This window comes from Diospyros lotus, chromosome 15 (genome assembly GCF_014633365.1).
Source record: "Diospyros lotus cultivar Yz01 chromosome 15, ASM1463336v1, whole genome shotgun sequence".
Lineage (NCBI taxonomy): Eukaryota > Viridiplantae > Streptophyta > Magnoliopsida > Ericales > Ebenaceae > Diospyros > Diospyros lotus.
Genome location: NC_068352.1, coordinates 25,491,998 through 25,518,320, shown reverse-complemented (window position 1 = coordinate 25,518,320; position 26,323 = coordinate 25,491,998). Strand labels below are relative to the sequence as shown.

The 26,323-nt window shown below is 33.7% G+C and overlaps 2 protein-coding genes across 2 annotated transcripts; both read left to right on the top strand.

Moving 5' to 3' along the window:
* The first annotated feature begins 3,386 nt into the window (after positions 1-3,386).
* On the top strand, positions 3,387-7,704 carry LOC127791374 (transcription factor MYB15-like). Its single transcript, XM_052321206.1, has 3 exons — positions 3,387-3,555; positions 3,936-4,065; positions 6,558-7,704. The coding sequence occupies exons 1-3, from the start codon at positions 3,423-3,425 to the stop codon at positions 7,066-7,068; spliced, it is 774 nt and encodes a 257-aa protein (XP_052177166.1). The 5' UTR covers positions 3,387-3,422; the 3' UTR covers positions 7,069-7,704.
* Positions 7,705-9,425: 1,721 nt separating this feature from the next.
* On the top strand, positions 9,426-10,861 carry LOC127791664 (transcription factor MYB14-like). Its single transcript, XM_052321641.1, has 3 exons — positions 9,426-9,567; positions 9,707-9,836; positions 10,339-10,861. Exons 1-3 carry the CDS (start codon positions 9,435-9,437, stop codon positions 10,859-10,861), a joined length of 786 nt encoding a protein of 261 aa, XP_052177601.1. The 5' UTR covers positions 9,426-9,434.
* The last annotated feature ends 15,462 nt before the right edge of the window (positions 10,862-26,323 follow it).

Below are 26,323 nucleotides of genomic sequence, written 5' to 3'. Positions count from 1 at the left end.
GTACAATTTTTAAAAATTGTTTTTAATTAATTATGAAAAGTTCATAACCCTAAGCTTAACTCCCCTATAAGTCATACCAAACAAAGTCATAGTATATTTGAAAAGAATCATTCGGTTGAAAACTCGATCCAAACCATTTTATCCTAGCTGTATATATTCAAAGAGAGAAAGATATATAATTAATAATTGTCAATAATCTTTTAACTGTTAATAAATTAAAAGTTGATATTTAATATATATTGAGTGGCCGGGACTCATTGTGTTAAATGTCAATGTCCCTCCCAATTAACCGTTGAAGAGCTTCCCTAAGGCCAATGGCCCACGGTTAAGAAAAAGCCGGTGATCCCGGCAAAACACATCGATTTGCTTGACTTCGAACAAATATTAATAGATCAATGATCAGTTGCATGCCCCATCAAAATCAAGCTGTCTCTGGATATATATGGAACGTTATTCACGGCTCAGTACAAATAAATGAATTTCGTGGAAACCATGCACCTACGTCCGGGACACGTTTAGGGATGTAAATAATTTAGGATTTAAGGTTTAGATATATAAATTTTATTAAATTTTAAATAATCTCATTTATATATTTATTTTAATAAAATTTTAAAAGAGTTTTATTTATGCTACTAAAAGGTGGCGCTGGCCAATATTAATTGTTAGTAAGAAGGTTTTTCTTGCTAATTTTTTTAGGTCATGCACGAGATTGAATTTATACCCTAAATTAACTAACTTGCAAGAAGTAGACCGTTTTTGCAATGGTAGATGAGGGAGTCACTACTATGAATGTTGATGACGTTAAAGGTGATGGGATCATCTTCTAGAATAGCTTAAACTTTATATTCTTTAACAATAAGAGACCCTTATGATCGAGTCAAAGGGATACTACATCCCTCGTCCCATCTTTCCCTTTGTCCTAAAAAAAAATTAAATTTATACATATATATTTATTTTTATGCTTATTTTAAAATTTTTACAAAAGAAATTAAATATTAGTTTATCATGATAAGAGAATGGACAGTGATAAATCTTGAAAATATAATAAAATTAAAAATTTAAGGATAAATTAAACAAAAACACGATATGACAATATAATTAAATTAACTACTAATAAAAATTTAAGGAAAAATTTAAATTTATTTTTCTAAAATTAAAAAATATTTATAATTCAGATAAATTAATTACAGAAAAAAACCCTTTAAATGAAGCCTAATTCAAGGAATTGCCCCATCCTTGATTCACAACCAATAAGTACTCTTACAATTAAAAATTTAATTTTAACACTTTAAAAGAACCTTTAATAAATCACATAAATAATTCACTATTAATTAGTTCCCTCTCTCTCTTTTTGTTTCCTTTAATTTTCCCCTCCTCTCTTTAACCTAACTATGGCTGAATTCATTGAACTCAACCCTCATCCCCCTTCCCTTCCCCGTTTCATAAACAAAGCTCTAATTATAAAACAAAATAATAAAAAGTAGAATGATAAAGTGTGACATCGCATCAATCAACTAAATTAATCATCACAAGTAGCAACTAGCTAATTCATTTTTATTTGGAGAGATAAGGCAGGCAGACCCACTTATCGAAGACCAAGACTGACTTCTACAAGGAGCAACCAATAGTGAGATCTTAGTTTAATTTCTCAAAAAAAAAGATAATAAATTTCTAAAATTTCCCAAAAATTCAGTTTTATAATTTAATGTAAAATATTTTTCTGAAAAAAGAATTAGTTAAGACAAACTGACCCAAAATCACGTACATAATCTAATTAATGCCTAGAAATATAATTATGCCAAATATTCAAAGCATATATATATATATATATATATATATAACCGTAGACACAAAATTAAAAGAAAGACATGCAGTCAGATATGAGCAAGAGAAGAGGGTTAATGATGATGATACTGTTAATAACAATGGTTCATCGAGAGTTTGATTTCAAAAACCATCTTGGATCGATGAAAAGATCATAAAGTGATGAATAAACATGTTGGATTACGTCTCTCCCCATGCGTAGTCAGCCACCTTCGTGTTCTTACGTCAACGCAAAAAATTAAAAAAATGGAAAAAGAAAAAGAAGTGGGAGTAGAAGTGGAATACTTCGAAGAAGAAACAGCAACAAATAGAAGAATAAAGTTGGGAAGTGTTGGCTCCATTAGGGAGCTAGGGAGAGCAGCAGCAGCACCATGATGATGGGAGGGGTGGAATCAGGATTTTAATTTGGGGATAAACTTAAATACAATAAAATATAATTTAAAAAATAAAATAATAATAATATTAAAATATAATTTGTCTTACAATTATTCTTTACGAATTTCATACTATAAATTACAATTATTCAAGAAAGTTATCTTGATTATTTGAATTTTCAAACTCATTATGATCACGAAAGACTAGTCTTTATTGTAGAAGAAATCGAACACAATCAATTGATGTATTCAAACGAATTTGATAATCATATCGTGTTTGTTTTAACTATTTGAAGAAAACTATCTTAATATTTTGTTATTGATCATAGTTATTTTGAATTTGATTGTGTGTACTATTGACATCTTTAATATGAACTTGAAATCTATATTTCTTTTTAAAATTACGGAACCCTTCTTTTACAAAAGAATCACCACCTCCTTGTTTATCTCATTATTTGTTTTAAAAAGTCTTGATTTTGAAGTTGACACAAATCTTTTTACATGTAAGTTTTTCTAATTTAATCTCGAAAATTAATATAGTAATCCATTATTGAAGTTCTTATCCTGGAATGCATAAAAAGTTGTGCAAGATCAATTTATTCAATACTTGCTTTATTAACTTGTTTATTTTCTTCAATATAAATTTCTTCTATATTTGCTTTCTTTGCTTCGTAATTTTATTTAATACTTTGCTTCCTTTACATCATCATTGTAAAAAAAATAAAATTATAAGCAAATTATAAAAAATACTCTTATAGTTATTATTGGACCATTATATACTTGCTTTCTTCAATATTTACTTTTTTTTTTTTAAGTAGTAAACTATGATATAACTTTCTTATTTTTAGTTGTAAATCATTGTGAAAAGTAAAATTGTAAAAGAAAAATCTGGCCCAGTCCCCCACTGTGACTCACGTGGCTCCGCCACTGGTATAGTATGTATGAGCACGTGGATTGTAGAATATGCAAAGACGAAATATGAACAGAAGACAGGACTACCCGCCCATCCCAACCCAAAGGGCCCCCCCCCCCCCCCCCCCCCCCCCCTCTCGAAAACGGCTTGCAGCTTCTTCTCGCTTCATCACTCTTGACTTCTTCCCTACACGCTTTGCCTTTCATTTCACTATATATATATACATGTGTGCTCCACATTCACTATATTTGTGTGTGTATATATATATAGTCTAGAGTCTTAAATTCTTAGAGAGAGAGAGAGAGAGAGAGATGGCGAGCTGTTCTTGCTGTGAAAGGAGTGGACTGAAGAAGGGAACTTGGTCTCCGGAGGAAGACAAGAAGCTCAAGGATTTTATTACTAAACATGGATGTTCCAACTGGCGCCAACTTCCCAGGATTGCAGGTAAAGATCGATATCGGTGTTTGGATAGAAGGAAACATAGAACGATCTTTAATTACATGTACATGTACATGTACATGAAATGTTTGTTTCTCTTTCCTTTTAATGCCTCCTAGCTAGGTTTATTTTTATCCATCTGAATGGGAATATTAATTACGGCTAAACCTATATTTTCCGGAAAGTGCTCCTATGTACCCGGAAACATCTCAAATGGGGTTGTGTAGATTTTCACGAAAAACATAAAAATCCAATTTTAACAACAAATTGGCCACCATATATATATATATATATATACTAGCTAGTGCAATATTATTTTCATGAAATTATGGTTTTAATTTTTCTTTGCATTAATTATATACTATTGTTTTGGTTATCTCTTGAAGGACTGTCAAGGTGTGGGAAGAGCTGCAGATTGCGCTGGTTGAACTATCTGCGGCCAAACATCAAGAAGGGGAACTTCAGCAAGGAAGAAGAACAGATTATCATTCAGTTGCACCAGTCACTTGGGAATAGGTACTGGAATTTATTGCAATTTAATTTCTTCTTTAATTACACACCGTGCGCCTTTATATTTTGTACACAAATAAGTTCAAATCGGATGAATGGATATATATATTGAACAAAATAATAAAATTATCACTAAAAAATAATGTAACAAAGATCTTCTTGCAGGTATAATATAGTATGATAAAATCACCGGGTGATAGCTAACATGAGAATTGAAGTGTAAAGAGAAATCTTTCAAATTAAAATCTCTTATATATATATATATATATATATATATATAGACACATATTGCGCAATCCCTTTTAGCCCTTGGGGCCTAATTAGTTGCTTGCTATGGTAATTTAGGTTTAAGAGCGAAAAACACTACAAAAAAATCAATGTTTTAGCGATAAAAAATTTTGTTACTAAAACATCAATATCCGTCGTTAAATTTTTTAACGATGAATTTAGTGACGAGTACCTTTCTGTCGTTAAAAAGGACGCCGTTGAAATTTAGAGTTGAAATTTTTTTAGCAATGGGGTTGTACTCGTCGCTAAACGAAATTAGTGTGTGATGGGGGATAAACTTGTTGCTGAATTTAGCGAAGGAAACAAAATTCAACACTTTCCAACCCTCGCCCTCCCCTCATGCGCGTCACGTGGCAACCCTGGGATATTACTCTTATCTATTATCTCCAGCTTTATCGGATTCGAACCCCCAACCTCTCATGACCAAGTTCTACGCGCGAGCCAGCCGATCTGGAAGCCTCTTTATTTATTAATGTGTATAAAACATATTTATAATTCTCTTTCAAACTTTTCATAATTATATTTACACTTCAAAATTTTCTAAACTTATTTAATGATATTAATTTTAATATTAATGTTAGTAAAGGGAAATAAATATTAATATTAATTTTATTTCGTTATTAATTTAAATAAAAGTTTATAAATTATTATATTAACAGTGAAAAATTATGTTCTTATTTTGATTTTAATTTGTAATATGTTTAAAAAATTATTAGTTTAATTTTTACTAATTCTAATGTTAGTAAAAATTATTATGATATGTTTAAATGTAATTTTTCATAGCTAAATAAATTTAATTTTTTTAATTTTTTAGCGATGGGTGTGACTCTGTTGCTAAATTTTAATTTATTTTTATTTTTTAGCCACGGGATGATCCTGTCGCTAAATTTTACAATTTTATTTTATTTTTTTTTAGTTTTTAGTAATGTTATATGTATTTCCCGTATCACCCCGTATGGACCAAACTCGGTCCGATGGACTGGCCCAATCACCCGAAGCCAAGAAGGCCCAGACGACCTCGCCAAGGAAAGTCCAGCCACCACCGAAATTTGAAACTCGTAAAGCGAGCATTTGGCGAGCTCCCGATAAGCCCCCAACGAGCTCCCAGCAATCGACTAATGAGCTCCCAGAAATATCCTTCAGATCACTGGATCATTCAGGTCGCTGGCTTAAAACCTCTAGCTCGCATGAGTGGCAAAGCTGTTGAGAAGTCAGAGATAGGGTCCGTTCACTTTATTTGCAACAGCTCATGCCCCTCGTAATGAGGATCTCACTCCCAGTTTTGTGAAGACGATAAGGGCTGTTTGTCCCCCATTATACACTCATTGTATTTCTTTATGTTATCTAAATTATAAAAGCCCCTTAGTATAAATAAGAATGATAGATATCATGAGGGACAGGGAGAATAATCGGATACTGCCATTCTGAAGGAATAATCAAAGTGCGGTCGTGGAGCAGGTATCGTTCTGGCTGAACCACGTAAAAATTTCGGTGTTGACTCACGTTAGATTTTTGGGTTCTTTTTTTTTTCCTGACATTTTTGGATTTACTCACCGCGGCCCAAAACGAATCACGGTCAGCTGAAATCGAACGTTGACAAGTAACGAGGTGACTACATCGCTAAATTTTAATATTTTATTTAATTATTTTTTATTTTTTTGTGATAGGGTGATCCATTCGATAAATTTTATATTTTTATATTTTTTAGTGACAGGTATGATCCTATCGCTAAATTTAAATTTTTATTTAATTTTTGTTTGTTTTTTAGCAACAGGTAGGATTTCGTCATTAAATTTTAATTTTTTATTTAATTTTTTTTAATTTTTTAACTACAGTCGTGACCTATCACTAAATTTTAACTTTTTATTTATTTTTATATTTTAGCAATGGAATCCGTCGTTAAATTTTAATTTTTTATTTAATTTTTTTTATTTTTTAGTAATAGAATTTTAGTGACTAATTTTGTCGTTAAATTAAAAATATATTTAAAAATTTTAATGATGAAATTTTTGTCACTAAAAATTATTTTTAAATGTTAGCTTTAAAATGCAACTAGCCTTGGGTAGGCTCTTATTTACGTGCATAGGTGTCCTTAACTTGAAATCTGATTCACCCCTTTTACCGGGAAAAAGAATGATGCAATAATAATAGTTCTCTTTGGGAAATAGATTTGATCAGTTTAACATCTCTTTGCTATCTTCTTTGTACAGATGGTCTGCCATGGCTGCGCAGTTACCAGGAAGAACAGACAATGACATCAAAAACCACTGGCACACCTACATCAACAGAAACTCAAGGCAAACCCCAATCTCAAGACCCAAAAACTCTAGCTCCAATCATCCTTGCAGACGCAAAAAGACTGGACAAAAAAGAGTAGCATCACAACACAAGATTAATTCTTCCTCAAACTACTCTTTTACTCTCGAAATCTTTGAAAGCTCGCTCTTCTCACTGCCGCCGTCGTCCTGTGAATCAAGCTCGCCGGCGCTAGATTCTGCGACGATGAACTCAACGAGCGTCGCCGCAGAGAATGATGCTTCGCCTTCCGAAGCGTTGGCCGAAACGGCCGGGAGTTTTTGGACGGAACCGTTTCAGGTAGACAAGTATGACACCGCGAACGATTTTCAGGGAGTTTTCTCGGCTCAATCTCCGGTTTCCGGTGAGGAATTTCTACATTCATATGGCATGTGGGAGGAGTATCAGAATGCATTGAACTGGTAAAAGGAATCTAAAAGAAACTAGCTAGTTTATCCATTTTCCCTGCATCGATCTCGCTGGCCATCGGAGCACAAAATTTTCAGCCATAAACGAAATGTGGAATGAAAGTAATTTTTAAGGGGTTTTTGGAATTCAACTTATGCAGATGGTCTGTAAAGAACACAACTTGATTTCACTTATTAAGAGGCCCAATGAAGTTTTTCCTTTGTTTTGCAAGCACACCCACCAAAACCGTAATTAACCTGACGAACTAACTTTAACACATTAATCTACGTCACCTACAGTTCAACTTTCACATCCATTCAACTTACAATTCATTTTTTATTTTATAATCTTGCACCATCAGAGGTTCTAGTATTTTCTAAACATGCATAATAATCGGGGAGACGTCCGCAAGAAACACGTCTTCATTCATGGTTAAACGCCATTCGGAGAACCTTCACCAACCCATGTCAAAGTCGAAGGGACGTGCGTATAAATAAATATACATGCGATTCGTTCACTAATTATTTAGTATTAACTAATTAATTAATTGAACTCCTTTCTTTAAATCATGTGACTAAGTTAATTAACAGTATTTCTCACGTGCATCCGAGACTACAACTATTTGCCCAGATCTTGCCCTTTCTTGTTCAATAAAACAAATAAGTTTTCTATTTGTCCTCTTGTTCTTTATCCTTATTCATTAGCAGACAAGGAACGATTTTACTATATCTTTTGGAATTCATTATTTTGATGATTTCATCTTTATCAACGTGACAATCGTTCCCTAAACTCATCATTTTATCCTTATCGAGATGATTATTGTTCTCTAGATAATCTCAGGTTCCATCAACTTGAAAGCCATTCCCCAAAAGGGTTCGTTGCTCAACCTCGATTGTTATCCATTTTTAATATTCTGAAATTACTACAATCCTTGTCACAATTGTAGATTTATTTTCCTTTTTTGCTAAAATAAAATATTAAGGTTGAAGCCATGGAAAAAGATGATACATATAGAGGCCAAAACTAGCTAAATAAGGAGAGAGGCCAGAACCAAACAAAAGGTAAAATATACGGGAATCTCCGAATTACAAAGGATAAACACAAAGAAAGACTAGAGTATGCTGTAGTTGAGAGAATTTAGGTTAGATTGGGCAAGAGCAAAATCATCATATGACAAGGGCTTAATCAAATTAAGTTTTTTTCTCTCTTGAAGATTGATCCAACACAATTGTGGTCGGCACATAGGCAAGGACCAAGAAAGCCAATACCAAAAATCCCACTCCCATTTTGCGTAAAACAACGAAGATTAACAAACAACTTTTAGATTTAAAATAGAGATCTCTTGTGAGACAAAGAAAGGGGGAGAATTAATGGAAAGGGCTAAAGGGATAGGAGAAAAAGGGAAAATATTCAATCTAGGGCTGTGGATACAAAGCTTTTAGGAGAAATAAGGAGGAGGATCTACTCTAAAAAAAAGGTGATGAAGGTCAATGATATGTGTAGGGATTGACAATTGCCTCAACAATGAAAATGAGGCTAATGGCAGCAAAAATGGGGTAGCAAAGACTATAGAGTTTATCTCTCTAGTGGCCTGATAAGGTCGGAGTCTTTTTATGATACTAGATTTATTATGATACGTAAAGTCAATATCATATTTTGATAAAATTTCTATAAAAAAAAAACACTTAAAATAAATTATTAAATTCACACTCAAACTTTCATGTGCATGGTTGATATACGTAGTTTGTAAATTATTAGATGTATTTGTTACTGTGGTTTCACACTACAGCCCCCACCCAAAAACAAAAAAAGAAAAAATGGGGCTATCAGTGGCATTTTCGTAAACTATTTAACAACCAATTTTTTATTTCCCACCCAATATCGTGTGAGATTTCTACATAAAAACTCAATTGGACAGCAGTTACCTATAATTGATCTAATCCCCATGGTTCGTGGATCTGTTTGCACACAAAGCATATTAAAAGAATGAATAAATCCAAACCAGCATGTGAAACATGAGGTAAACAGGCAAAATTCAATGGATCGTTGTGTATAATGTTGTCTTGAAGTACACAAAAACAATTGCTAAATTTCTTTGCAAGAAGCAAATGGATATAATTGTTTATCGTCATAAAATTAAGGAAAAATACTATTTGTTCTGGGTATAAGAATGAATTATAAGAGAGTTATCATAGGCACATCATTGTACATTGTCAATGCATTAATCCATATAGCAACAACCCCCCTTGACCTTTTCACCCATGAAGCTTCTTTGTGACCTCTCCACGGCACGTTCTTGATTTAGGGTTATAAATAGGGACCGAGGTTCGTGAGATTTAGGTATTGCTCGGAGCTTATGGTCTTGTCAGAGAGAGAGAGAGAGAATGGTGAGAGGACGGAGCATTGACAGAAATGGAATGAAGAAAGGAGAATGGAGCCCTGAAGAAGATAACAAGTTGAAAGTTTACATTCAGAGATATGGCCACTGGAACTGGCGTCAACTTCCCAAGTTTGCGGGTATATATATGGCCTCTCTCTCTCTCTCTCTCTCATCAATACCATTTTCTTCATGAACTCCTAATTAATTTGACATGGGTGCTATTTTTTTTGAGATGTAAAACGATTGGCTAATGGAATATATTGTTTGTTTGATCAGGTCTATCGAGATCAGGGAAGAGTTGCAGGCTGCGGTGGTTGAATTACTTGCGTCCAAATGTGAAGCGGGGGAATTACAGTAGAGAAGAAGACAATCTCGTCATGCACTTACACGAAAAGCTAGGAAATAAGTACGGATTATCAATACTTAACAAACATCCACAATTTCGCTTTTAAATAAAACATATATGTGTGTGTGTGTATGCGTGCGTGTGTATCAACTTACATGTATATGATTTGCATACCCAGTTTGGTGATGATGTTCAGCTCAAATTCATCGATCTGAATCGTATATTATTGGCCAATTAGATTCCACGAGACACTACAGAAAGATAGGCTTTAATGACCAGCCTCATTAGTCCCTTTTGTTTCGCCCTTAATTAAACTGGAAATAACTTTGTGACGAATGGTCCACCAAGACCGAAATGACAGAGAGTACTCATGGGACTCATATTCAAAGACTTAATGGACATTCTCCATTCTCCATCCACCCTTTCCCTCTGAACTACGAACCTGCAGGAGGTGTCATATTCTCGCTTGATCAGTTTCTTTCCAATTCATGAGCAAAATGATAAGTACTTGTAAGGCACTCTCACAATTATAATCTTAATCTTGAGCTTCTCCCATTTGCAGATGGTCAGCCATTGCTGCAAAACTACCAGGAAGAACCGACAATGACATAAAGAACCACTGGCACACACACCTCAAGAAGCGCCTCAAAGCAAATCAACCGACATCTGAACTGATCAAAGAGAAGATTACTTCCTCCGGCGAAACTTCCCAATCGGAAGCCAACCAGCCGGGAGTGCAGTCCGGCCAAAAGCAGCATTGTGAAGCCGGCCAAACGAGTGATGAATTGGGCTCCATAGAAGCTGCCAATGAACTAACTGATCTGCCATTTTCCTGGGAAAATTCTTGCAGTGAATTCTCCTCCATGAACTCTGTATATGAAGTTTTAAGTGACATAAAGTGGGCTGCAGAAGAGAGCATCCTTTCAATGGAAGATTTCTGGACAGAACCATTTGTAGAAGACACATTTACAGATTACTATCAAAGTGGGTTTTCATGGAACTTGATGGAGGAAGGACTAGTGTCTCCGTATTACTACGATCATGGAATTGACGTGTTCAGCCAAATTCTGGAAGATTTTCCCTGAAACTAAGAGTCTTTGTTTTTGCTATAAGTGGAAACTGATAGCTAGTTACTGAAATACCTTGTCGCCTCTTTATTAATGTCTTTTTGCTGGAACTTAGATTAGGAATATTCTGGAAATTGCCTGATTTAATTATCTCCTCCACTTCACTAGGGATACATGCTATTCTATTATACAATTTTTATTTGAATTTTAAAGTGTTACTACGGCCTCATTTTAGGATTTTTTTGGGGGGGATTAGGAAGTCTTTAAAAATAACATTCGCTATGCAGAAATTAAATATACAATTGTATATTGAACTGAAAATCATTTCACAAATCTAGAGGAGCACACGTGTGGTTTTATAGGAGGAATTTTATGTGATTTAATTAAAATTTCTTTTAATATTAATCAAAATAAAAAATAAAAGAACATTAATTTAAATTAATTAATTTTAATATAATTTAATAAACTGAAATGACCATTGATTTATATTTTATTTATTAGAGCTATCGTATTCATCCTTGAGTTTGCTTGTGAAATAAAATAATGCATCAGTCAATTGGTTCTTTGATTAAAGATTTTGTTTACCAGTTAGAATATTGGTTTCTGGTCGGTCATGTCTTTATTTTGTAGATGGACACTGTAATAGACAATGAAGCCAATATAAATGAAAATGAGAAGCTGCAAACAAGAAGGTACCTCTGCCCACAAAACTGGTGACAAATAGAAACCCTTTCACCAAAAATGAAAAAGACGCAAAGTGAAGGTTAGGGATGTTTGGAAGCAATTCATAAGTTTGAGTAGTGATAGAACTTTTTATAAAATTATCTCTAACCATACTCTCTATTCTACTCTTTATTATATTATAAATAATTCATTTCATATTATTTTTTTATCTTAAAAACTATGCTTACTCCAACCATACTCGCTATTATACTCTCTATCTGATTTCTTATTTTATTTATTTATTAATAAACTTCAATTCTAATTTTTTTACCTTATTTATAATTTTCACTACTATAAAATTTTAATATTTATTTTCTAATTTAATTAATAAACACTACTGTATTAAAATTTAATATATTTTAAAATAAATTTATTAATATTTTTAAATAAAATTATTTAATAATTTTTTTGAATTAATTCTATAATAATAAATTTAAAATATTAATATGTTAAAAATAATATTTCAACAATCTATTCTCCTCCTTTGATTTGTTCTTCAATCTCCTTCGATTTGTTTGTTGTTGTTCGTCTCCTCCCTTCATCTTGACTTTTTATCTTTTCTAGCCATTGGCCTTTCTTTTTCATTATGTCTGACTGCCTTCAATAGCAGTCTTCAAAGTTGATGGCAAATTGGCTACAACATGCTTCATCCTCTTTGTCTTCTTCGACAGGGATTTGTGCTTCGACGATGACAGTTGCAACTGTGGTGATGACAGAAATAACATGCTTAGCCAGCCATGACCGTTGTGGGAGGGGATGGTTAGGGTTGCTGTGGACGATAGGATTGCCAAAATAAGGTGACGGATTTGGCTTTTGCTATTTGGATGGCAAGTTGCATTGGAGTAGCTTTGATTCCCCCTCCTCCTAAAATTTTGGCTTAACAAGTGGAATTTAGTTGGATTGGAGACGACCTAATTACTATAAGAAAGAGTATGTAGCTAAATCAAAGAAAAATGGAACAAGTACAATGTGGATTCATTTAAAAGAACATTATCTAAAGTGCCCGTTAAGGGTTCAACCACAAGCAAAACCTCTCATCTTTTGAGATGAAAAAAGAGAAAGGTGGAAGGGGTACATTTAAAGCTGTGACTTTTAGTCAAGAAGAGTTGAGAAAGGTGTTAGCAAAGTTTAAAATAATTGATGAGTTTTTGTTCAAGTTTATAGAGGGGCACGGGTTTAAGATGTACTCCCAAGCCTTGGAACCAAGATTTGTTATTCCTTTTTGCGATTCACCGTTGCTAGAGATTGTTTGAAGTTATTTGATGAAGAGAAAAAGTTATTGAAGAAACTCCTAAGATCTCATTTACCATGGATACTTGGACATCTATTCAAAATTTAAACCATATGTGTTTACTTGCTCATTGGACTGATAGTGATTGCAAATTAAGCAAAAGAATCATAAACTTTTGTTTTGTCAAGTTTCCAATCATAAGGGTGAGACAATTGGTACAATGGTCAAGTCATGCTTGATAGAATGTGGAATTGATCAGGTTTTCTCCATTAGAGTGCTAGTTCTAATAATGAAGCCATTAGACATTTGAAAAGAAAGAAAGAAAATTGGAAGGGAACATCATGAATTTTTACATTTAAGATGTTGTGCTCACATACTCATTCTTGTTGTGAAGGAATGGTTAAAGGAAGTTGATGAATCTATTCTAAATATTTGAAACTCCATAATGCGTTGTTATGTTTTTGATATTATTTTGATGATGAAAAACTTCATTACGTTTTATTTATAAAAAACGTTTTCATAGCTTTTGATTTTCAAAATATATAAACATATAAGCTTGAAATTTGACATTGATGCATTTTGTGTATCCTTGAAAGATCAAAATGAAAAGTTCATGGCCTAAGAATGCTAATTTTTTCAATCATTTTGTCAAGCCATATATAATTCATATTGGCAAATATTTTATCTTGAAAAATATCTTTTTGCCATTTAAGAAATATATTTTTAAAGTCAAATGAATTTATGTATGAATCATGTGTCAAAATTGTTTTTCAAAAATCACACTTATTTTAAAAGATCAAGGCAAAACTGCTAGCTTCTCTAAGTGAATTATTGACTGATTTATGTCTTTGACATATGGGCTATATATTTTAAAGATCAAAATCTATCGACTTGGCATTTAAAAATGTTGATCATTTTAAATGTAAGATCAAAAACAATCAACAGTCTTTAAGAACTGTCGATAGGTGTTTTTCATGCTTTCGTTTATTTGATTCAAAGTTTAAAAACAGTGGACAGAGATTGTAAAATGTTGACTCTCCTTTAAAATAGTCAACCTTATGTCTAAAATTACTAAACGATTATCTAAACAAATTGACTACTTTTTCAAAATATCGAAAGTTCTTAAGAAGCCAAATTGAAATTTCAAATGTTTCAGAAAAAAAAAATAATAGATCGATTTTAACATTTGTCAACAATTTCTCTTCTAACAAATTAAAATGACTAACTTTTGCAAGCACTTAAATGCTCCCAATAGCTCATTTAATTTTTACAGCCCAAGGAAGTATTGAAGAAGACTAATTAAATAGTGCAACCATCAAAGCCATATCTTTCTTCTTCAAATGCTCATCATGTTTAAATTTTTCTCTCAAAAGCCTATATGTATCAGTTGTATTATCTTATTTTAGACTTTATTTTATATATTTGACAAATATTGTAATTAAGAGATTTATCTCTCATATCATCTTTTTGTATAAAGTGTTATATATTTCCTAACGAGATTGCTAAATGGCCTACTTTATATAAATAAGAGGTTGTAATTGCCTAGTTAGTTGCTAGAGAGCTTGCTTGAATTCAAGTAGGAGGTTTTAGTGATTTTGAAAATCTTTTATGAGAAGTTAAGGTAGTAGAGTAGACTAGTTAATCCAAACCACTATAAATCTTGTGCGTTGATTTCATTTTTGCTTTAAACTTTTCAAGTTTTGAAAACTTCATCATGTATTTAATGTTCTATTGCACTAAAATCTCATTTCAAGCAAAAACAAGAAAGAAATTGTCAGTTTAATAAAATTTTAGAACACTCAATTCATCCCCCCCTCTTAGCTGCGGTGACATACTTTAGCAAATCTAATACATAAGGTATGTGAGATCATCTCCACTAAGAGCTGTCACCTTCAATAAATGTGTGGAGATGTGTAAAATATTGAATGTAAAAATCTTTTGTGTCTTGGTGTTTAAACAAGACGGAATTCTATCTATTTGATGTTAGAAACCTACTCAAATTTTGAATAAGCATTTGAAAGGCTTTAAAAAAGGATGACAAATATTTGCTTTACTTTCAAAGAGGTGACCTTGATAACCATGATGATGGTGAAGTGGAAGGGGAGAATGATAATATGAGAGGGAGAGGGAGTACATTGGGCCTCCTACTCTGTTTGATTGGCCTGCAACTAGTTTCATGAAGTTTTTGAAGATTTTTTACAATGAAACCTTAAAATTTTCAGGTTCTTTACATGTCACATCAAATTTATTTTTCCAAGAAATGGTGGCATTGCAAAGTAGGATGGCGGCATGGCGCAATTAGTAAAAAGGGGATTACATTTTGAGTTCCATGGCTACTCGTATGACGTCAAAATTTGATAAATATTTGGACAATCTTAACAATATCAATTTTCTATTATGTTTGACGGTTGTGTTAAATCCTCGTTACACATGAAAGATGTAGAGTTTTGTTTGGACACCCTTTATAATAAATCAAAGGCAGACATAGAAAGATTAGAAAGGGTGCAAACCACTTTGAGTCACTTCTTTGATTGTTATTGCATGGAAAGTAATGACTCATCAAGTTGAGCATATGGTCCAAGTGATGTTCCTAATTCTATGGATATAGATGAAAGTGACGAGGATAGTTATTCGTCATTCCTAGAATCTCAATCTCAATTTCAACGGCACTTTGAAGAGCATGATTCTGGTAGAAATGTGTCAACCTAACAAGGTAATTGAATGAAAGTGTTGAAAATTCCAATAAAAGAAAAGAAGAATTTGATATTTCGACTTGGCGGAAGGTCAATTCTACAAATTATCATGTCCTCTCCCAACATGCAAATGATGTATTAGCTATTCAAGTTTTCATTGTTTCTTTAGAGTCGACTTTCAGTATTTGGGGTGCATTATTGTTCCATTTAGGAGTTCGTTACCACCAGAAGTGGTAGAGGCTCTAGTATGTTGCCAAAATTGGTTGATGACCATTCAAACCCCAATTAACCTCCAAGAATCACTAGATGAGTTGAGAAAATTGAACAAATTGTAAAATGTAATGCCTATTATTTTATTATCTTGTCACATATATACATTCTACAAATTATAAAGTTGAATTAGAAATTGATTTGTATTCTTTTTTTTTTCTGAAGAACATTCGAGCTCAACCATTCCCATTAAACCGACCCCGATTGATGATTAGCTTAGCCTCTATGTAAATTTTTGTCATGATATTCTTAATTACACATTTTGCTTCAATTTTTATCATCTTGTTTAATCAATTATTAACCTTACTGTGCTTTTTGCTTGCTTCATTTGTCTTGGCAACTTATGGAGACATTGGTTGCTTGGAACTACAAAATTGGGCTTCTGCAAGTATGTATCATTATTATAAGGAATATGTAAATTGAATTGTTATTGTTGGAAGTAGTTTGTTATAAATCTGAAAATTTAGGTTCGTCATGATGCTTAATCCACCCAAATTGATATGCTATGGTTTGGATAGTCTCAAATATGCGGTGGTTTAGTTGTAGGTTGAAAGATAGTCAAACTGTCATTTTGTTTGGGAATTCTCTTTTAAACCATCCAAACCGATCATTGCACACTCTTAAAGGTTGAGATTCAACGACCAAAGAAAAATTTGTTGAGTTGGGTCAAGATTGAAGTCTAGACTTTATTACTAATTAGCCCCAAACTTATAAAATCAATTGAGCTTACATGCATTTTTCTTTTATCAAAGTCATTTGAGCTTATGATAGTTCAATATCTAACACATAAAATCTTGTGCATATAGATGTTTTTGATAATGTTTTGGAGTGTTTGTTATCTCTCTAGGGTTTTTTAGGGAAGAGGGATTTGCCACCATTGGCCTTTCGGCTTTCGCGGCCATAATTTGGTTGATCATGCTATCGTCAATTTCTGATCAACCATTTTGCTTTCGGGAATTGATTGATTTTCATACTCTTGCTTCTCGGCCCCTTGTTTGACTCCTCATCTATGTTGGAATTTTAGAGACATTGGTAGCTATCAAGTTAACGAACAAAAGCTGAAAAAAAACATGAATGTGAAAGGTTGTAATCTCGTTTTATTTATTCATATCATCATGCCTTTAAATAGGCAATACATGTCAATTGAATAACAAGAAAATAAAATTTATTGTTGGATTTAAATTTAAAAAACGAAATTATCTTAACCCACTAAATCAGTAAACAGATTTTTGACCCAATCAACCCACTAAATCAGCAATTTTGAATCAATATTCAACATTCCTCCTTGATTCAAAGTTGCAAAACTTCAACTTTGTATGGAGCACTTCTCTCCAAATTTCTTCCCAATTGTAAAGCACTTCTCTTCACTTCCTAATGCACTTCTCATCACAATCAATACTTTGATGCACTTCTCATCACAATCAATACTTCCTTCAAATGTTAAAAAAAAAAAAAAAAAAAAAAAACAATTCAATTTCTTGGAGCACTTCTCTCCAAAAAATTCTTCTTGGTGCACTTCTTACCAACTAAAAGAGCGTTTCCTCTTCAATTGCCCATTCAATCGCCTTCACTGTACTTGCTTGTTCTTTCAAGTTAAATCTGCAATCTTTTTTCAAATGCCCAAATCTTTTACACTGGAAGCATTGAGGCTTCCCCTTGTGCCAACAATCTTTCTCTTCATGACCAAGTTTTTTGCAATGGTCACATTCTGGAATTTTTCCTTTCTTCTTTGACGATGAACTCTTGGCAAGATAAGCTCCTTCCACCGTCTTTTCACTTTCTTCATTTCTCATAATCCTTCTTTGCTCCTGAACTTGCAAGGCTCCGATTAATTCTGCCAATGTAATTTGGCTAATATCCCTTGAATCTTCAAGGGAGGAGATTTTTGCCTCAAACCTCTCAGGTAGACTTATCAAGACTTTCTCTACGATCCTGCTGTCAGGTAGCTCTTCTCCCATAAGTCTGATTTTATTTACCACCGTCATTAGTTTTTCAGAGAACTCTTGGATTGTATCATTTTCATTCATTCTAAGGATCTCAAAATTTCTTTTGAGATTCAACACTTGTATTCTCTTCGTTCTAGCATTCCCTTGATATAGCTCTTTCAATATATCTCATGCTTCCTTAGCCGTTTCACACGCCATGATTCTTGAGAAAATTGATTCGGAGACAACAGCGTGTATTTGAGATAAAGCCCTCGGTGCTTTAGCTTCTGCTTCTTCATGAGCTCTGATTTGATTGAGCGTAGGATTGTTGCCAAGCGAAGGTATCTCCCTTTCACTTTCGACCCACTGCCATAAACTAAGACCTCTCAAATGAGCTTTCATTTTGACAGCCCATACTTGATCATTTTCTCCATCAAAAACTGGTGGTGAAAGAGATGACGTGTTGGTGGAAGCCATAGAAATAAGAAGGCGTTGATGGGTTCTCTCTCACAGACCCCTTAAGATCATTGAATGCTCTGATACCACTGTTGGAATTTTAGAGACATTGGTAGTTATCAAGTTAACGAACAAAAGCTGAAAAAAAACATGAATGTGAAAGGTTGTAATCTCGTTTTATTTATTCATATCATCATGCCTTTAAATAGGCAATACATGTCAATTGAATAACAAGAAAATAAAATTTATTGTTGGATTTAAATTTAAAAAACGAAATTATCTTAACCCACTAAATCAGTAAACAGATTTTTGACCAAATCAACCCACTAAATCAGCAATTTTGAATCAATATTCAACAATCTACTTCTATCCTTTCCATTTCATTGATTTAGCTCCTACCCTTTTGTTCCTTCGTTTTGGCCTCGAGGGTAATTTCAAGGGTTGATGATCCTCCCTCCGAGGACCGGTGATGCAGAGCAGGAAGAAGCGGTGTTGGGGAGGAGGTAAGGAAAGGAAAATGGAGGAGTGAGGAGTGTTGTTTTAGGGTTGTTTTCAAGCTTGATGACAGCCACACAATCAGTTTTGCTCTAGGGTTGGTGCTGAGGACAAGACTCAGCATGGGGAATGGGAAGCTATGGTGACAGTGGTGCACTCTATCTTATGGAAAGCTAGTTCGGGAGGAGGAGACTTCCGGCGACCGTAGTCCAACAATCCACAACGGCAAACTGGGGTCGGATGCTTCCATTATATTTTCATAGTATTAGAGCTTTTCTGTTTTCTATTAGTGGCTTTTGTTGGGCCTTCTTGGGTGATTATATTTTTGTTAGGGCGCTTATATGTTGTTACGTTTAACATACATGTATATTTATTAATGTTGGTTTTATTTTGTGGCTAAACCCTAGACTCCACGAATTGCTTGAGCCCTTGTGCGCTAGTGATTTTGTCCCTTAACAGGTGACTTTTGTAACCAAGGTTAGATTAAAAAAAAAAAAAACTTGTGGGTCTTCAAATTAAACGAAGAAAAAAAAATGACTGTAAATTCTTCAATTAAGCCTAAATAATTACACATAAATTTATTGTTATAAATTAATTAAAAATAAATATATAAAACTTACCCATTATGGGTTACATTTTCACTTTTTATTTTTATATTTTTCTCTCAAATCATCAATTAGGGTCATTTTTCTCCACTAAAGGACAAATTTGGTATTTTAACTTTTAAATGATTGAATGAAATTATTATGTGTAATTGTTTAAGCTTAATCGACACACTGTGGTACTTGGAACATCAGAAGGGGTTCGTAGTCAAAATCAAAACTACAGTGAGGTTAAGTGTTTTAAATTAGAGAATTAAAGTGAATTTTAACCTATATTTTATGCAATCTTTAACATTTATTTATATTATCTGGCCATAGTATAGGCACCTTTTATCAGCTAATGAAAACTTATTTATATGAGATTTGCTTCTCACTATTAAATAAATTAACAGAAAAAAGAGAACGAAAATCATTCAAACGATTTTAAAATATTGTAAAAAAAATGTTAAATAAATTATGAACAATACATATTAGCAGGCTTAGACTTTGTCCTTTTTAACTTTGGATTGGGCCAACCCATAATGAAGCTCAGTTCATCTCAACATTCAACATTAACAATAGAAGTGAGCCTTCGTGAATCGTGAGACGAACAAACCGACAGTGAAACCATGCATAACAGATAAAACAACGAAAAATCTAGAAAGTCGGACGGGCTCATTGATCGGATTATCGAAAGGGTCAAAAATATGATTTTGCCCCCACATTTTTCTCTCTCCCTTCAAGAAAACCCCGCATCGCGGGGTTCGGGGATCCCTCGACCCCCGAGCGCTACAGTTCGGGGACCCCCCCGAATTGCGAGGTTCAAGAGTTCGAGTAACCCCAGCATTGCGAGGTTCGGAGGTTCGAGAAACCCTCGCGGTTCATTGGTTCCCCTAGGTGTGTCGGCCATTACTGACTTACCTTGGTAATGGTGGTGCCAATCCACCTCGCGACCATTGCACAGAGAGAGTGTGTGTGTGTGTGGGTCAGCTAATGGTGGTGGGTCGGCAACCATAATTGTCGTTCGTATATATATATATATATATATATACACATGTATGTGTTTATATGATGCGGGAGAGAAAAAGAGAGATAAGGTAGCGGTCGGGGGTGGTTGGAGGAGATAATGGGCAGTGAGTTGTGGGGATAAAATAAGAATTTTAAAATTAGTAAAGAATTTGACGAGATGTGAGTTATGAAGAGTAATTTTATGGGTTACGAATAAATTTTCTCTTTCCGATGGTGTCTGTCGGAGCCAACTGTCGGATCGGGTCAGATTGTTTCTTCAAGTGTGCCACCAACTCAGGATGTGCCGGATGCCTCTCCATAGAATTTTTTTATTATTTATTTAATTATAAATATCTATTGTAAGTAGTAATCCATTAAATTACAAATATTTTTAGTTATTAAGGTTTAAATTTTGGTGACCTCAAAAGTAAATATTGAGTAATGGGAGCAAATTCTTGTATGGAAAATTAAATATTGAGTAATGGGAGCAAATTCTTGTATGGAAAATTATCAACTTATCATTATTATTATCAGTACAATCCTATTTTATCTTATCAAATTTATAAAAGTAATGCTATTTATTTAGATTAGAAATTCATCTCCTGTCACTTTTTTATTAAAAAAATTAAGAAATGACATTATAATTATAACTAATTTCTAAAATTATATTAATAATATAAAATTATATGACAGGGCATTATATATTCTTGACACAAGCAGACTCACTAAGAAAATGATGAAATAAAATTTTAATACTATTCATTCTCAAGTTTGGCTGAGATGGTTTGGTGAGGTTGAGGCAAGTTGAACTCTTCTAATTTAATTATATTATTATTAATATTATAATTTTAATAATAATATTTTTTATTATTATACAATTTAATATGATAATAGTGCTATATTATATTATAATCTAATATAGTATTAATATTAATATTAATCTATTATGGAATTAATATAAATATTATAATTATAACATTAATATAATATTATAATTATTTTGTATTAACATATACAAGGTTGTACAACAATTATATTACATTCGATCATAATATGATGTAATAATATTTAATTAATAACAAAAATCAACTCAACTCAACTTGTGGTCTTTGTGGCTTCATTACTTAATAAAATGTTTTTATTTTCTAAAAATTTAAACTCAATATACTTATCAAATAATTTTATTTAATTCAATCTAACTCACCTCTGGTTAACTCCACTCTGTTTTAATTCACTCTAACTTAGCTCTGATTAACTCATTTTTTGTACCTCAATTCAAAACGAGCCCACGTACGTACATTTAATTAAAATATGGTCGAAATTTCAAAATGTTGATAATTGGAGAGAGGAATGGAGAAATGGCACAAGAAAGTCACTAGGAAATAATAATGATGCCTGTCTGTACGTCTAAATGGCAAAGCCAGTGGCCTTGCTAGCTAGCCAACTGAAATTTCTACTTTTGGGGGACAAACCCTAGCCAAAATATTATACATTTAGAGGGTGTTTTGTTAACTTTAAAATTTGATCAAAATTAGTTATAAAGTGTTTTGTCCTGATAGAATCCATCAGTTAATAAGTTCTATTATTCAGTTGTTTGAGAGCGGCCAGATTGATCATTCTCCCAGTTGAAAGCAACTTTAGGGTTTTATTTATTTTTTATTTTTAAGTTATTATATATAGAGAGAGAGAGTTTTTTTTATATTATATTATATATTATTTATTTATATTAATATCTGAAAAGAATGTATGGAATCCATCAGTTAGTTAGTATCCCTTGTTGATAATAATAAAAATATTTAAATTATTTGGTACAATTTTTAAAAATTATTTTAAATTAATTATGAAAAGTTCATAACCCGAAGCTTTAACTCCCCTATAAGTCATACCAAACAAAGTTATTATATATTTGAAAAGAATCATTAGGTTGAAAACTCGATCCAAACTGTGTCATAGTATATTTGAAAATAATCATTATGCTGAAAACTTTATCCAAACCATTTTATCCTAGCTATATTCAAAGAGAGAAAACAATTCATCTCCTTCAACATGAATAGTAGTAGTTCTTTTTAAATACTCTCCTCAAACAAATGCATTCATTCGCCATTTGAGGACCCAAATTCATTATAAACCAGGCCCTTTCATCTTTTTCAAAGAAATACTTTTATATAGACCGTCGTATTACTATTGTTCATCTCTATTAAAGATAAATAACATTATTGTTGTTTTTTATTCCCTAATAAGACCCAAGGCAATGACGATTTTTTCGGATGAGTCTTCATAGGTTTCGGCCCAAGATTGAAGGACCCAAGACCATTACCGTCATTTTTTGGCAATCCGTTTTAGAAGTCAGGCCACAAGCTCACTCCCCATTTTAGAGGAGAAATGGGCCTCAGCCCATTTGCTCAAATGGGGGTGAAACCCACTCAAGCTTAGCCCATTTTTCAGCCCATATATTAAAGAGCCTTTTGGCTCTTCTGTTGGCGTTTCTGTCCTTTTTTCGGCCGAGCCCTAGATTCTCTCTCTCTCTCTCTCTCTCTCTCTCTCTCTCTCTCTCTCTCTCTCTCGTGTTTCCTATCTTGGCCGATTGCTTCATCGCTTCAGTCCTAGTTCATTCGATAGCGATGAAGGCTCTCTTGCCTTCTGTGAATACTGTTTCCTTTCATGCTTTCAGCCGACTTTCCTCGTGTGAGAAAGGCGGTTCCTCTGTTATCGCTGGAAGCAACCTATTTATACAGATCTAGGGATCCTTCTTTGGGGAAGTGATTCTCCTCGTTTTGAGCCTTGATCTTACTGTCTTCATGACCAATCTACCTACTGTGTGTGTGGCTGTGATCGTTTGAACGAGAGAGGGTTTTCTTTGTTGGTTTAGCCGAGAGGTGTTAGGGCTTTTCTGGGCTTACGGTTTGAGAGCTTCGTTTGTGGCTCGTGGTTCCTATTCATTGGTGTTACCAAGAGTGGTAACTGGTCTTTCAGATCTGAGCCTTGAACGGTTAAAAACAGGGAGTTTGTATTTGTTTACTTTAAGTTCTTGTTTTGATCTATATTTTGATTCGTTCTATTGCACTAACCTTTTCTGTTTTGAAGATATTTTTCGCAACAAATGGTATCAGAGCCTTGTGTGGCTCCTGGGTAGTGCCTTGTTCGAATCAGATCTGAGAAGCCCTAACATTTTTAGATCCGATCTCACGGTAAGTCCGTTTTTCATATCAGATCTGATCTCGGTTCGATTGACCCTTGCAGTTTGTGAGTTGGGTTGCGAGGACACCCAGATCCGGATCTAGCAAGTCGTGGGGATTCTCTCCGAGCAACGCATGGCTGCTCACTCGCCTGCCGACCAGCGACGCGTGAGCATGTAGGCGGCAGCACATGGGGTAGCGCGTGGAGGCCGGGGTGCCCCTCGTCTGTTCCAAATCTGTGCCTGCATCTTTCACAAGTCTCAGCCTTGAGATCTGTATTGGTAACTTCTCTATATTCCTTTTCTAGCAATTAGCAGGTCATCATGTGGGGGTGGCCATTAGGTTTGGGGGTTATCCTGTGGTGGTAACCATTGCTTGTTGCTAGACTTAGGGTTATCTGTGTTTTTCTTACGCTAGCATAAACTGTTTTTTTTTTTTTATACAGTTAAGTCTTGCTTAAAAAAAAAAAAAAAATCAGTGTTATTGTGCTGTGTGTGAAATCTGCCTTAGTTGTTCCTATCTGTTAGGTTGAAATTAAAACCTAAAATTATTTTGTGTGTGTTAAGCATAGTCTTTTGTGTGAACATGTTTGCATATCATTTTGAATTCGGGGTTTTCAATGGGAAGGAGGATTTCTCGATTTGACAACAAAAAATGAGGAGAATTTTGGTACAACAGAAAGTTTCTAAAGCCTTCGATGGAAAATACCCTGAATCATATACTGTTGAACAAAAAACTGAGGCTGATGAATTAGCTTATACTTCTATCATTTTACATCTTTCTGATTCTGTTCTAAGAAAGGTAGGAAAACTTAATTCTACAAAAGAGTTATGGGAAAAATTGAAAAAACTCCATGTAAAAAAATCCACACCCAACAAACTTTTCTTGCTTGAAAGCTTCTTCAGTTTTAAGATAGACTCCTTTAGGGATCTTGGTGACAATCTAGATATCTTCAATAAGTTGGTGCAAGATATAACTAATTGTGGTGAAAAGGTAACTGAAGAATACAAAGCCATAATTCTTTTAAATGCAATTCCAGATGCATATAAGGAAGTTAAAAATGCCATTAAGTATGGTAGAGACACCTTGACACCTGAAATAGTCATAGATTCCCTTAGGAGCAAAGATATGGAGTTAAAAAGTGAGAAAAGACATGGAGAGGTCCATTTGATGAGAGGTAGGTCTCAATCTAGAAGACATGAGGGATGTGGTAAAAAAAGAGGTAGAAGTAGGTCTAAGTCTAAGACCAAAGGAAAGGGGAAGGGTAAGTGTTTTGGTTGTGGGAAAATTGGACATTATATTAAAAACTGTTATGCTGAGAAAAATAAGCAAAAGGAAAAATTAAAGGATCAAGAAGAAGCAAATGCAATAACCTCTTTTGACCCTAGTGAAGTTTACATGCTTATAGATTCTGACATTGCTGAAATTAATGCTACACTTAGGGCACATGGGCAAGAATGGATTCTTAACTCAGGTGCATCATTCCATGTCACATCCCAAAGACATTGGTTTGAAAATATGCGCGATTCCGTGGGTGGTGATGCCATAGTTTGTAGCAATATAGCCTATAAGGTTGTAGGGATTGGAGACATCACTCTTAAGTTAGAATCAAGATATGTCCTAAAATTGAGAGATGTTAGATTCATCCCTGAAATGGCTAGAAACTTAATTTCAGTAGGAGAATTAGAAAAGAATGGATTTACAGGAAAAATAGAAAATGAAATGATTAAAATGCTTAAAGGGGCAATGATGGTGTGTAAGGGAGTTAGAAGAAATGAGATATATGCCTTAACTGTTGAGGTAATGAGTAGCTCAGGTTCTCACATTGATTCAATCAATTCTGATGTCACTCAAAAATGGCACAATAGGTTAGCTCATGTTAGTATTAAAGGACTTAAGTTCCTAAATGATAAGGGAGTCTTTGGTAAGGACTTTGTGTCCGATATCCCATTTTGTGACCATTGTGTGTTAGGCAAACATCATAGATTATCCTTTTCTTCAAATGTGCATAGAGCCTCAAGGGTTTTAGAGTATATCCATTCAGATTTATGGGGACCAGCATCAAATCCTACATTTGGTGGGAATAGATATTTTTTGTCTATTATAGATGATTTTTCTAGGAGAGTGTGGGTTTTTCTCTTAAAAGACAAAATAGAAACCTTTAAAAGTTTCAAAACTTGGAAAACTCAAATAGAAAATCAAACAGGTAAGACAATAAAGTATCTAAGGACTGATAATGGTCTAGAGTTTTGCAACAAGGATTTCGATGATTTGTGTAAAGAATGTGGTGTAACAAGGCATAGAACTGTCCTTCACACCCCACAGCAAAATGGGGTGGCTGAAAAAATGAATAGAACTCTCCTAGATAAGGTTAGGTGTATGATGATTAGTTCTAATGTACCTAAATCTTTTTGGAGTGAAGCAGTTATGACTGCTTGTTACTTGGTTAACTTGACCCCATCAGCTACATTAAATGGTGACACTCCTTATGAGAAATGACATGGAAAATGTGCAGATTATTCAACCCTTAGAACCTTTGGCTGTGTTGCCTATTCTCATCAGAATGAAGGCAAATTGGAACCTAGATCAAGAAAATGTGTTTTCTTAGGGTATCCTGAAGGAGTAAAGGGTTATAGGCTTTGGGATAGAAGTCAAAAGGGAGTAAAAATAATTGTAAGTAGAAATGCCACATTTAATGAATCTGAAATGACTTGTTTACAATCAAACAATAACAAACAGCAAGACAATGAAGGTCCTCATTCCCTAGAAGAGTCTAGGAATATTAGCACCAATATTCCCACCACCTCAAGTGAGGTGGAGATACAAAATCAGACTGAAGAAAATGAGGAAAATGAGATAGTAGAAGAACAGCCTCCTATAGAACAACCACCGCTATCTAACTATCAACTAGCCTGAGATAGA

Excerpts from the sequence above, each read along its gene's own strand:
- LOC127791374 (XM_052321206.1), top strand. The coding sequence starts at position 3,423 with ATGGCGAGCTGTTCTTGCTGTGAAAGGAGTGGACTGAAGAAGGGAACT. Across the intron at positions 3,556-3,935 it reads CCAACTTCCCAGGATTGCAG|GACTGTCAAGGTGTGGGAAG; the intron begins GTAAAGATCGAT and ends TATCTCTTGAAG. Across the intron at positions 4,066-6,557 it reads CACCAGTCACTTGGGAATAG|ATGGTCTGCCATGGCTGCGC; the intron begins GTACTGGAATTT and ends TTCTTTGTACAG.
- LOC127791664 (XM_052321641.1), top strand. The coding sequence starts at position 9,435 with ATGGTGAGAGGACGGAGCATTGACAGAAATGGAATGAAGAAAGGAGAA. Across the intron at positions 9,568-9,706 it reads TCAACTTCCCAAGTTTGCGG|GTCTATCGAGATCAGGGAAG; the intron begins GTATATATATGG and ends TTGTTTGATCAG. Across the intron at positions 9,837-10,338 it reads CACGAAAAGCTAGGAAATAA|ATGGTCAGCCATTGCTGCAA; the intron begins GTACGGATTATC and ends TCCCATTTGCAG.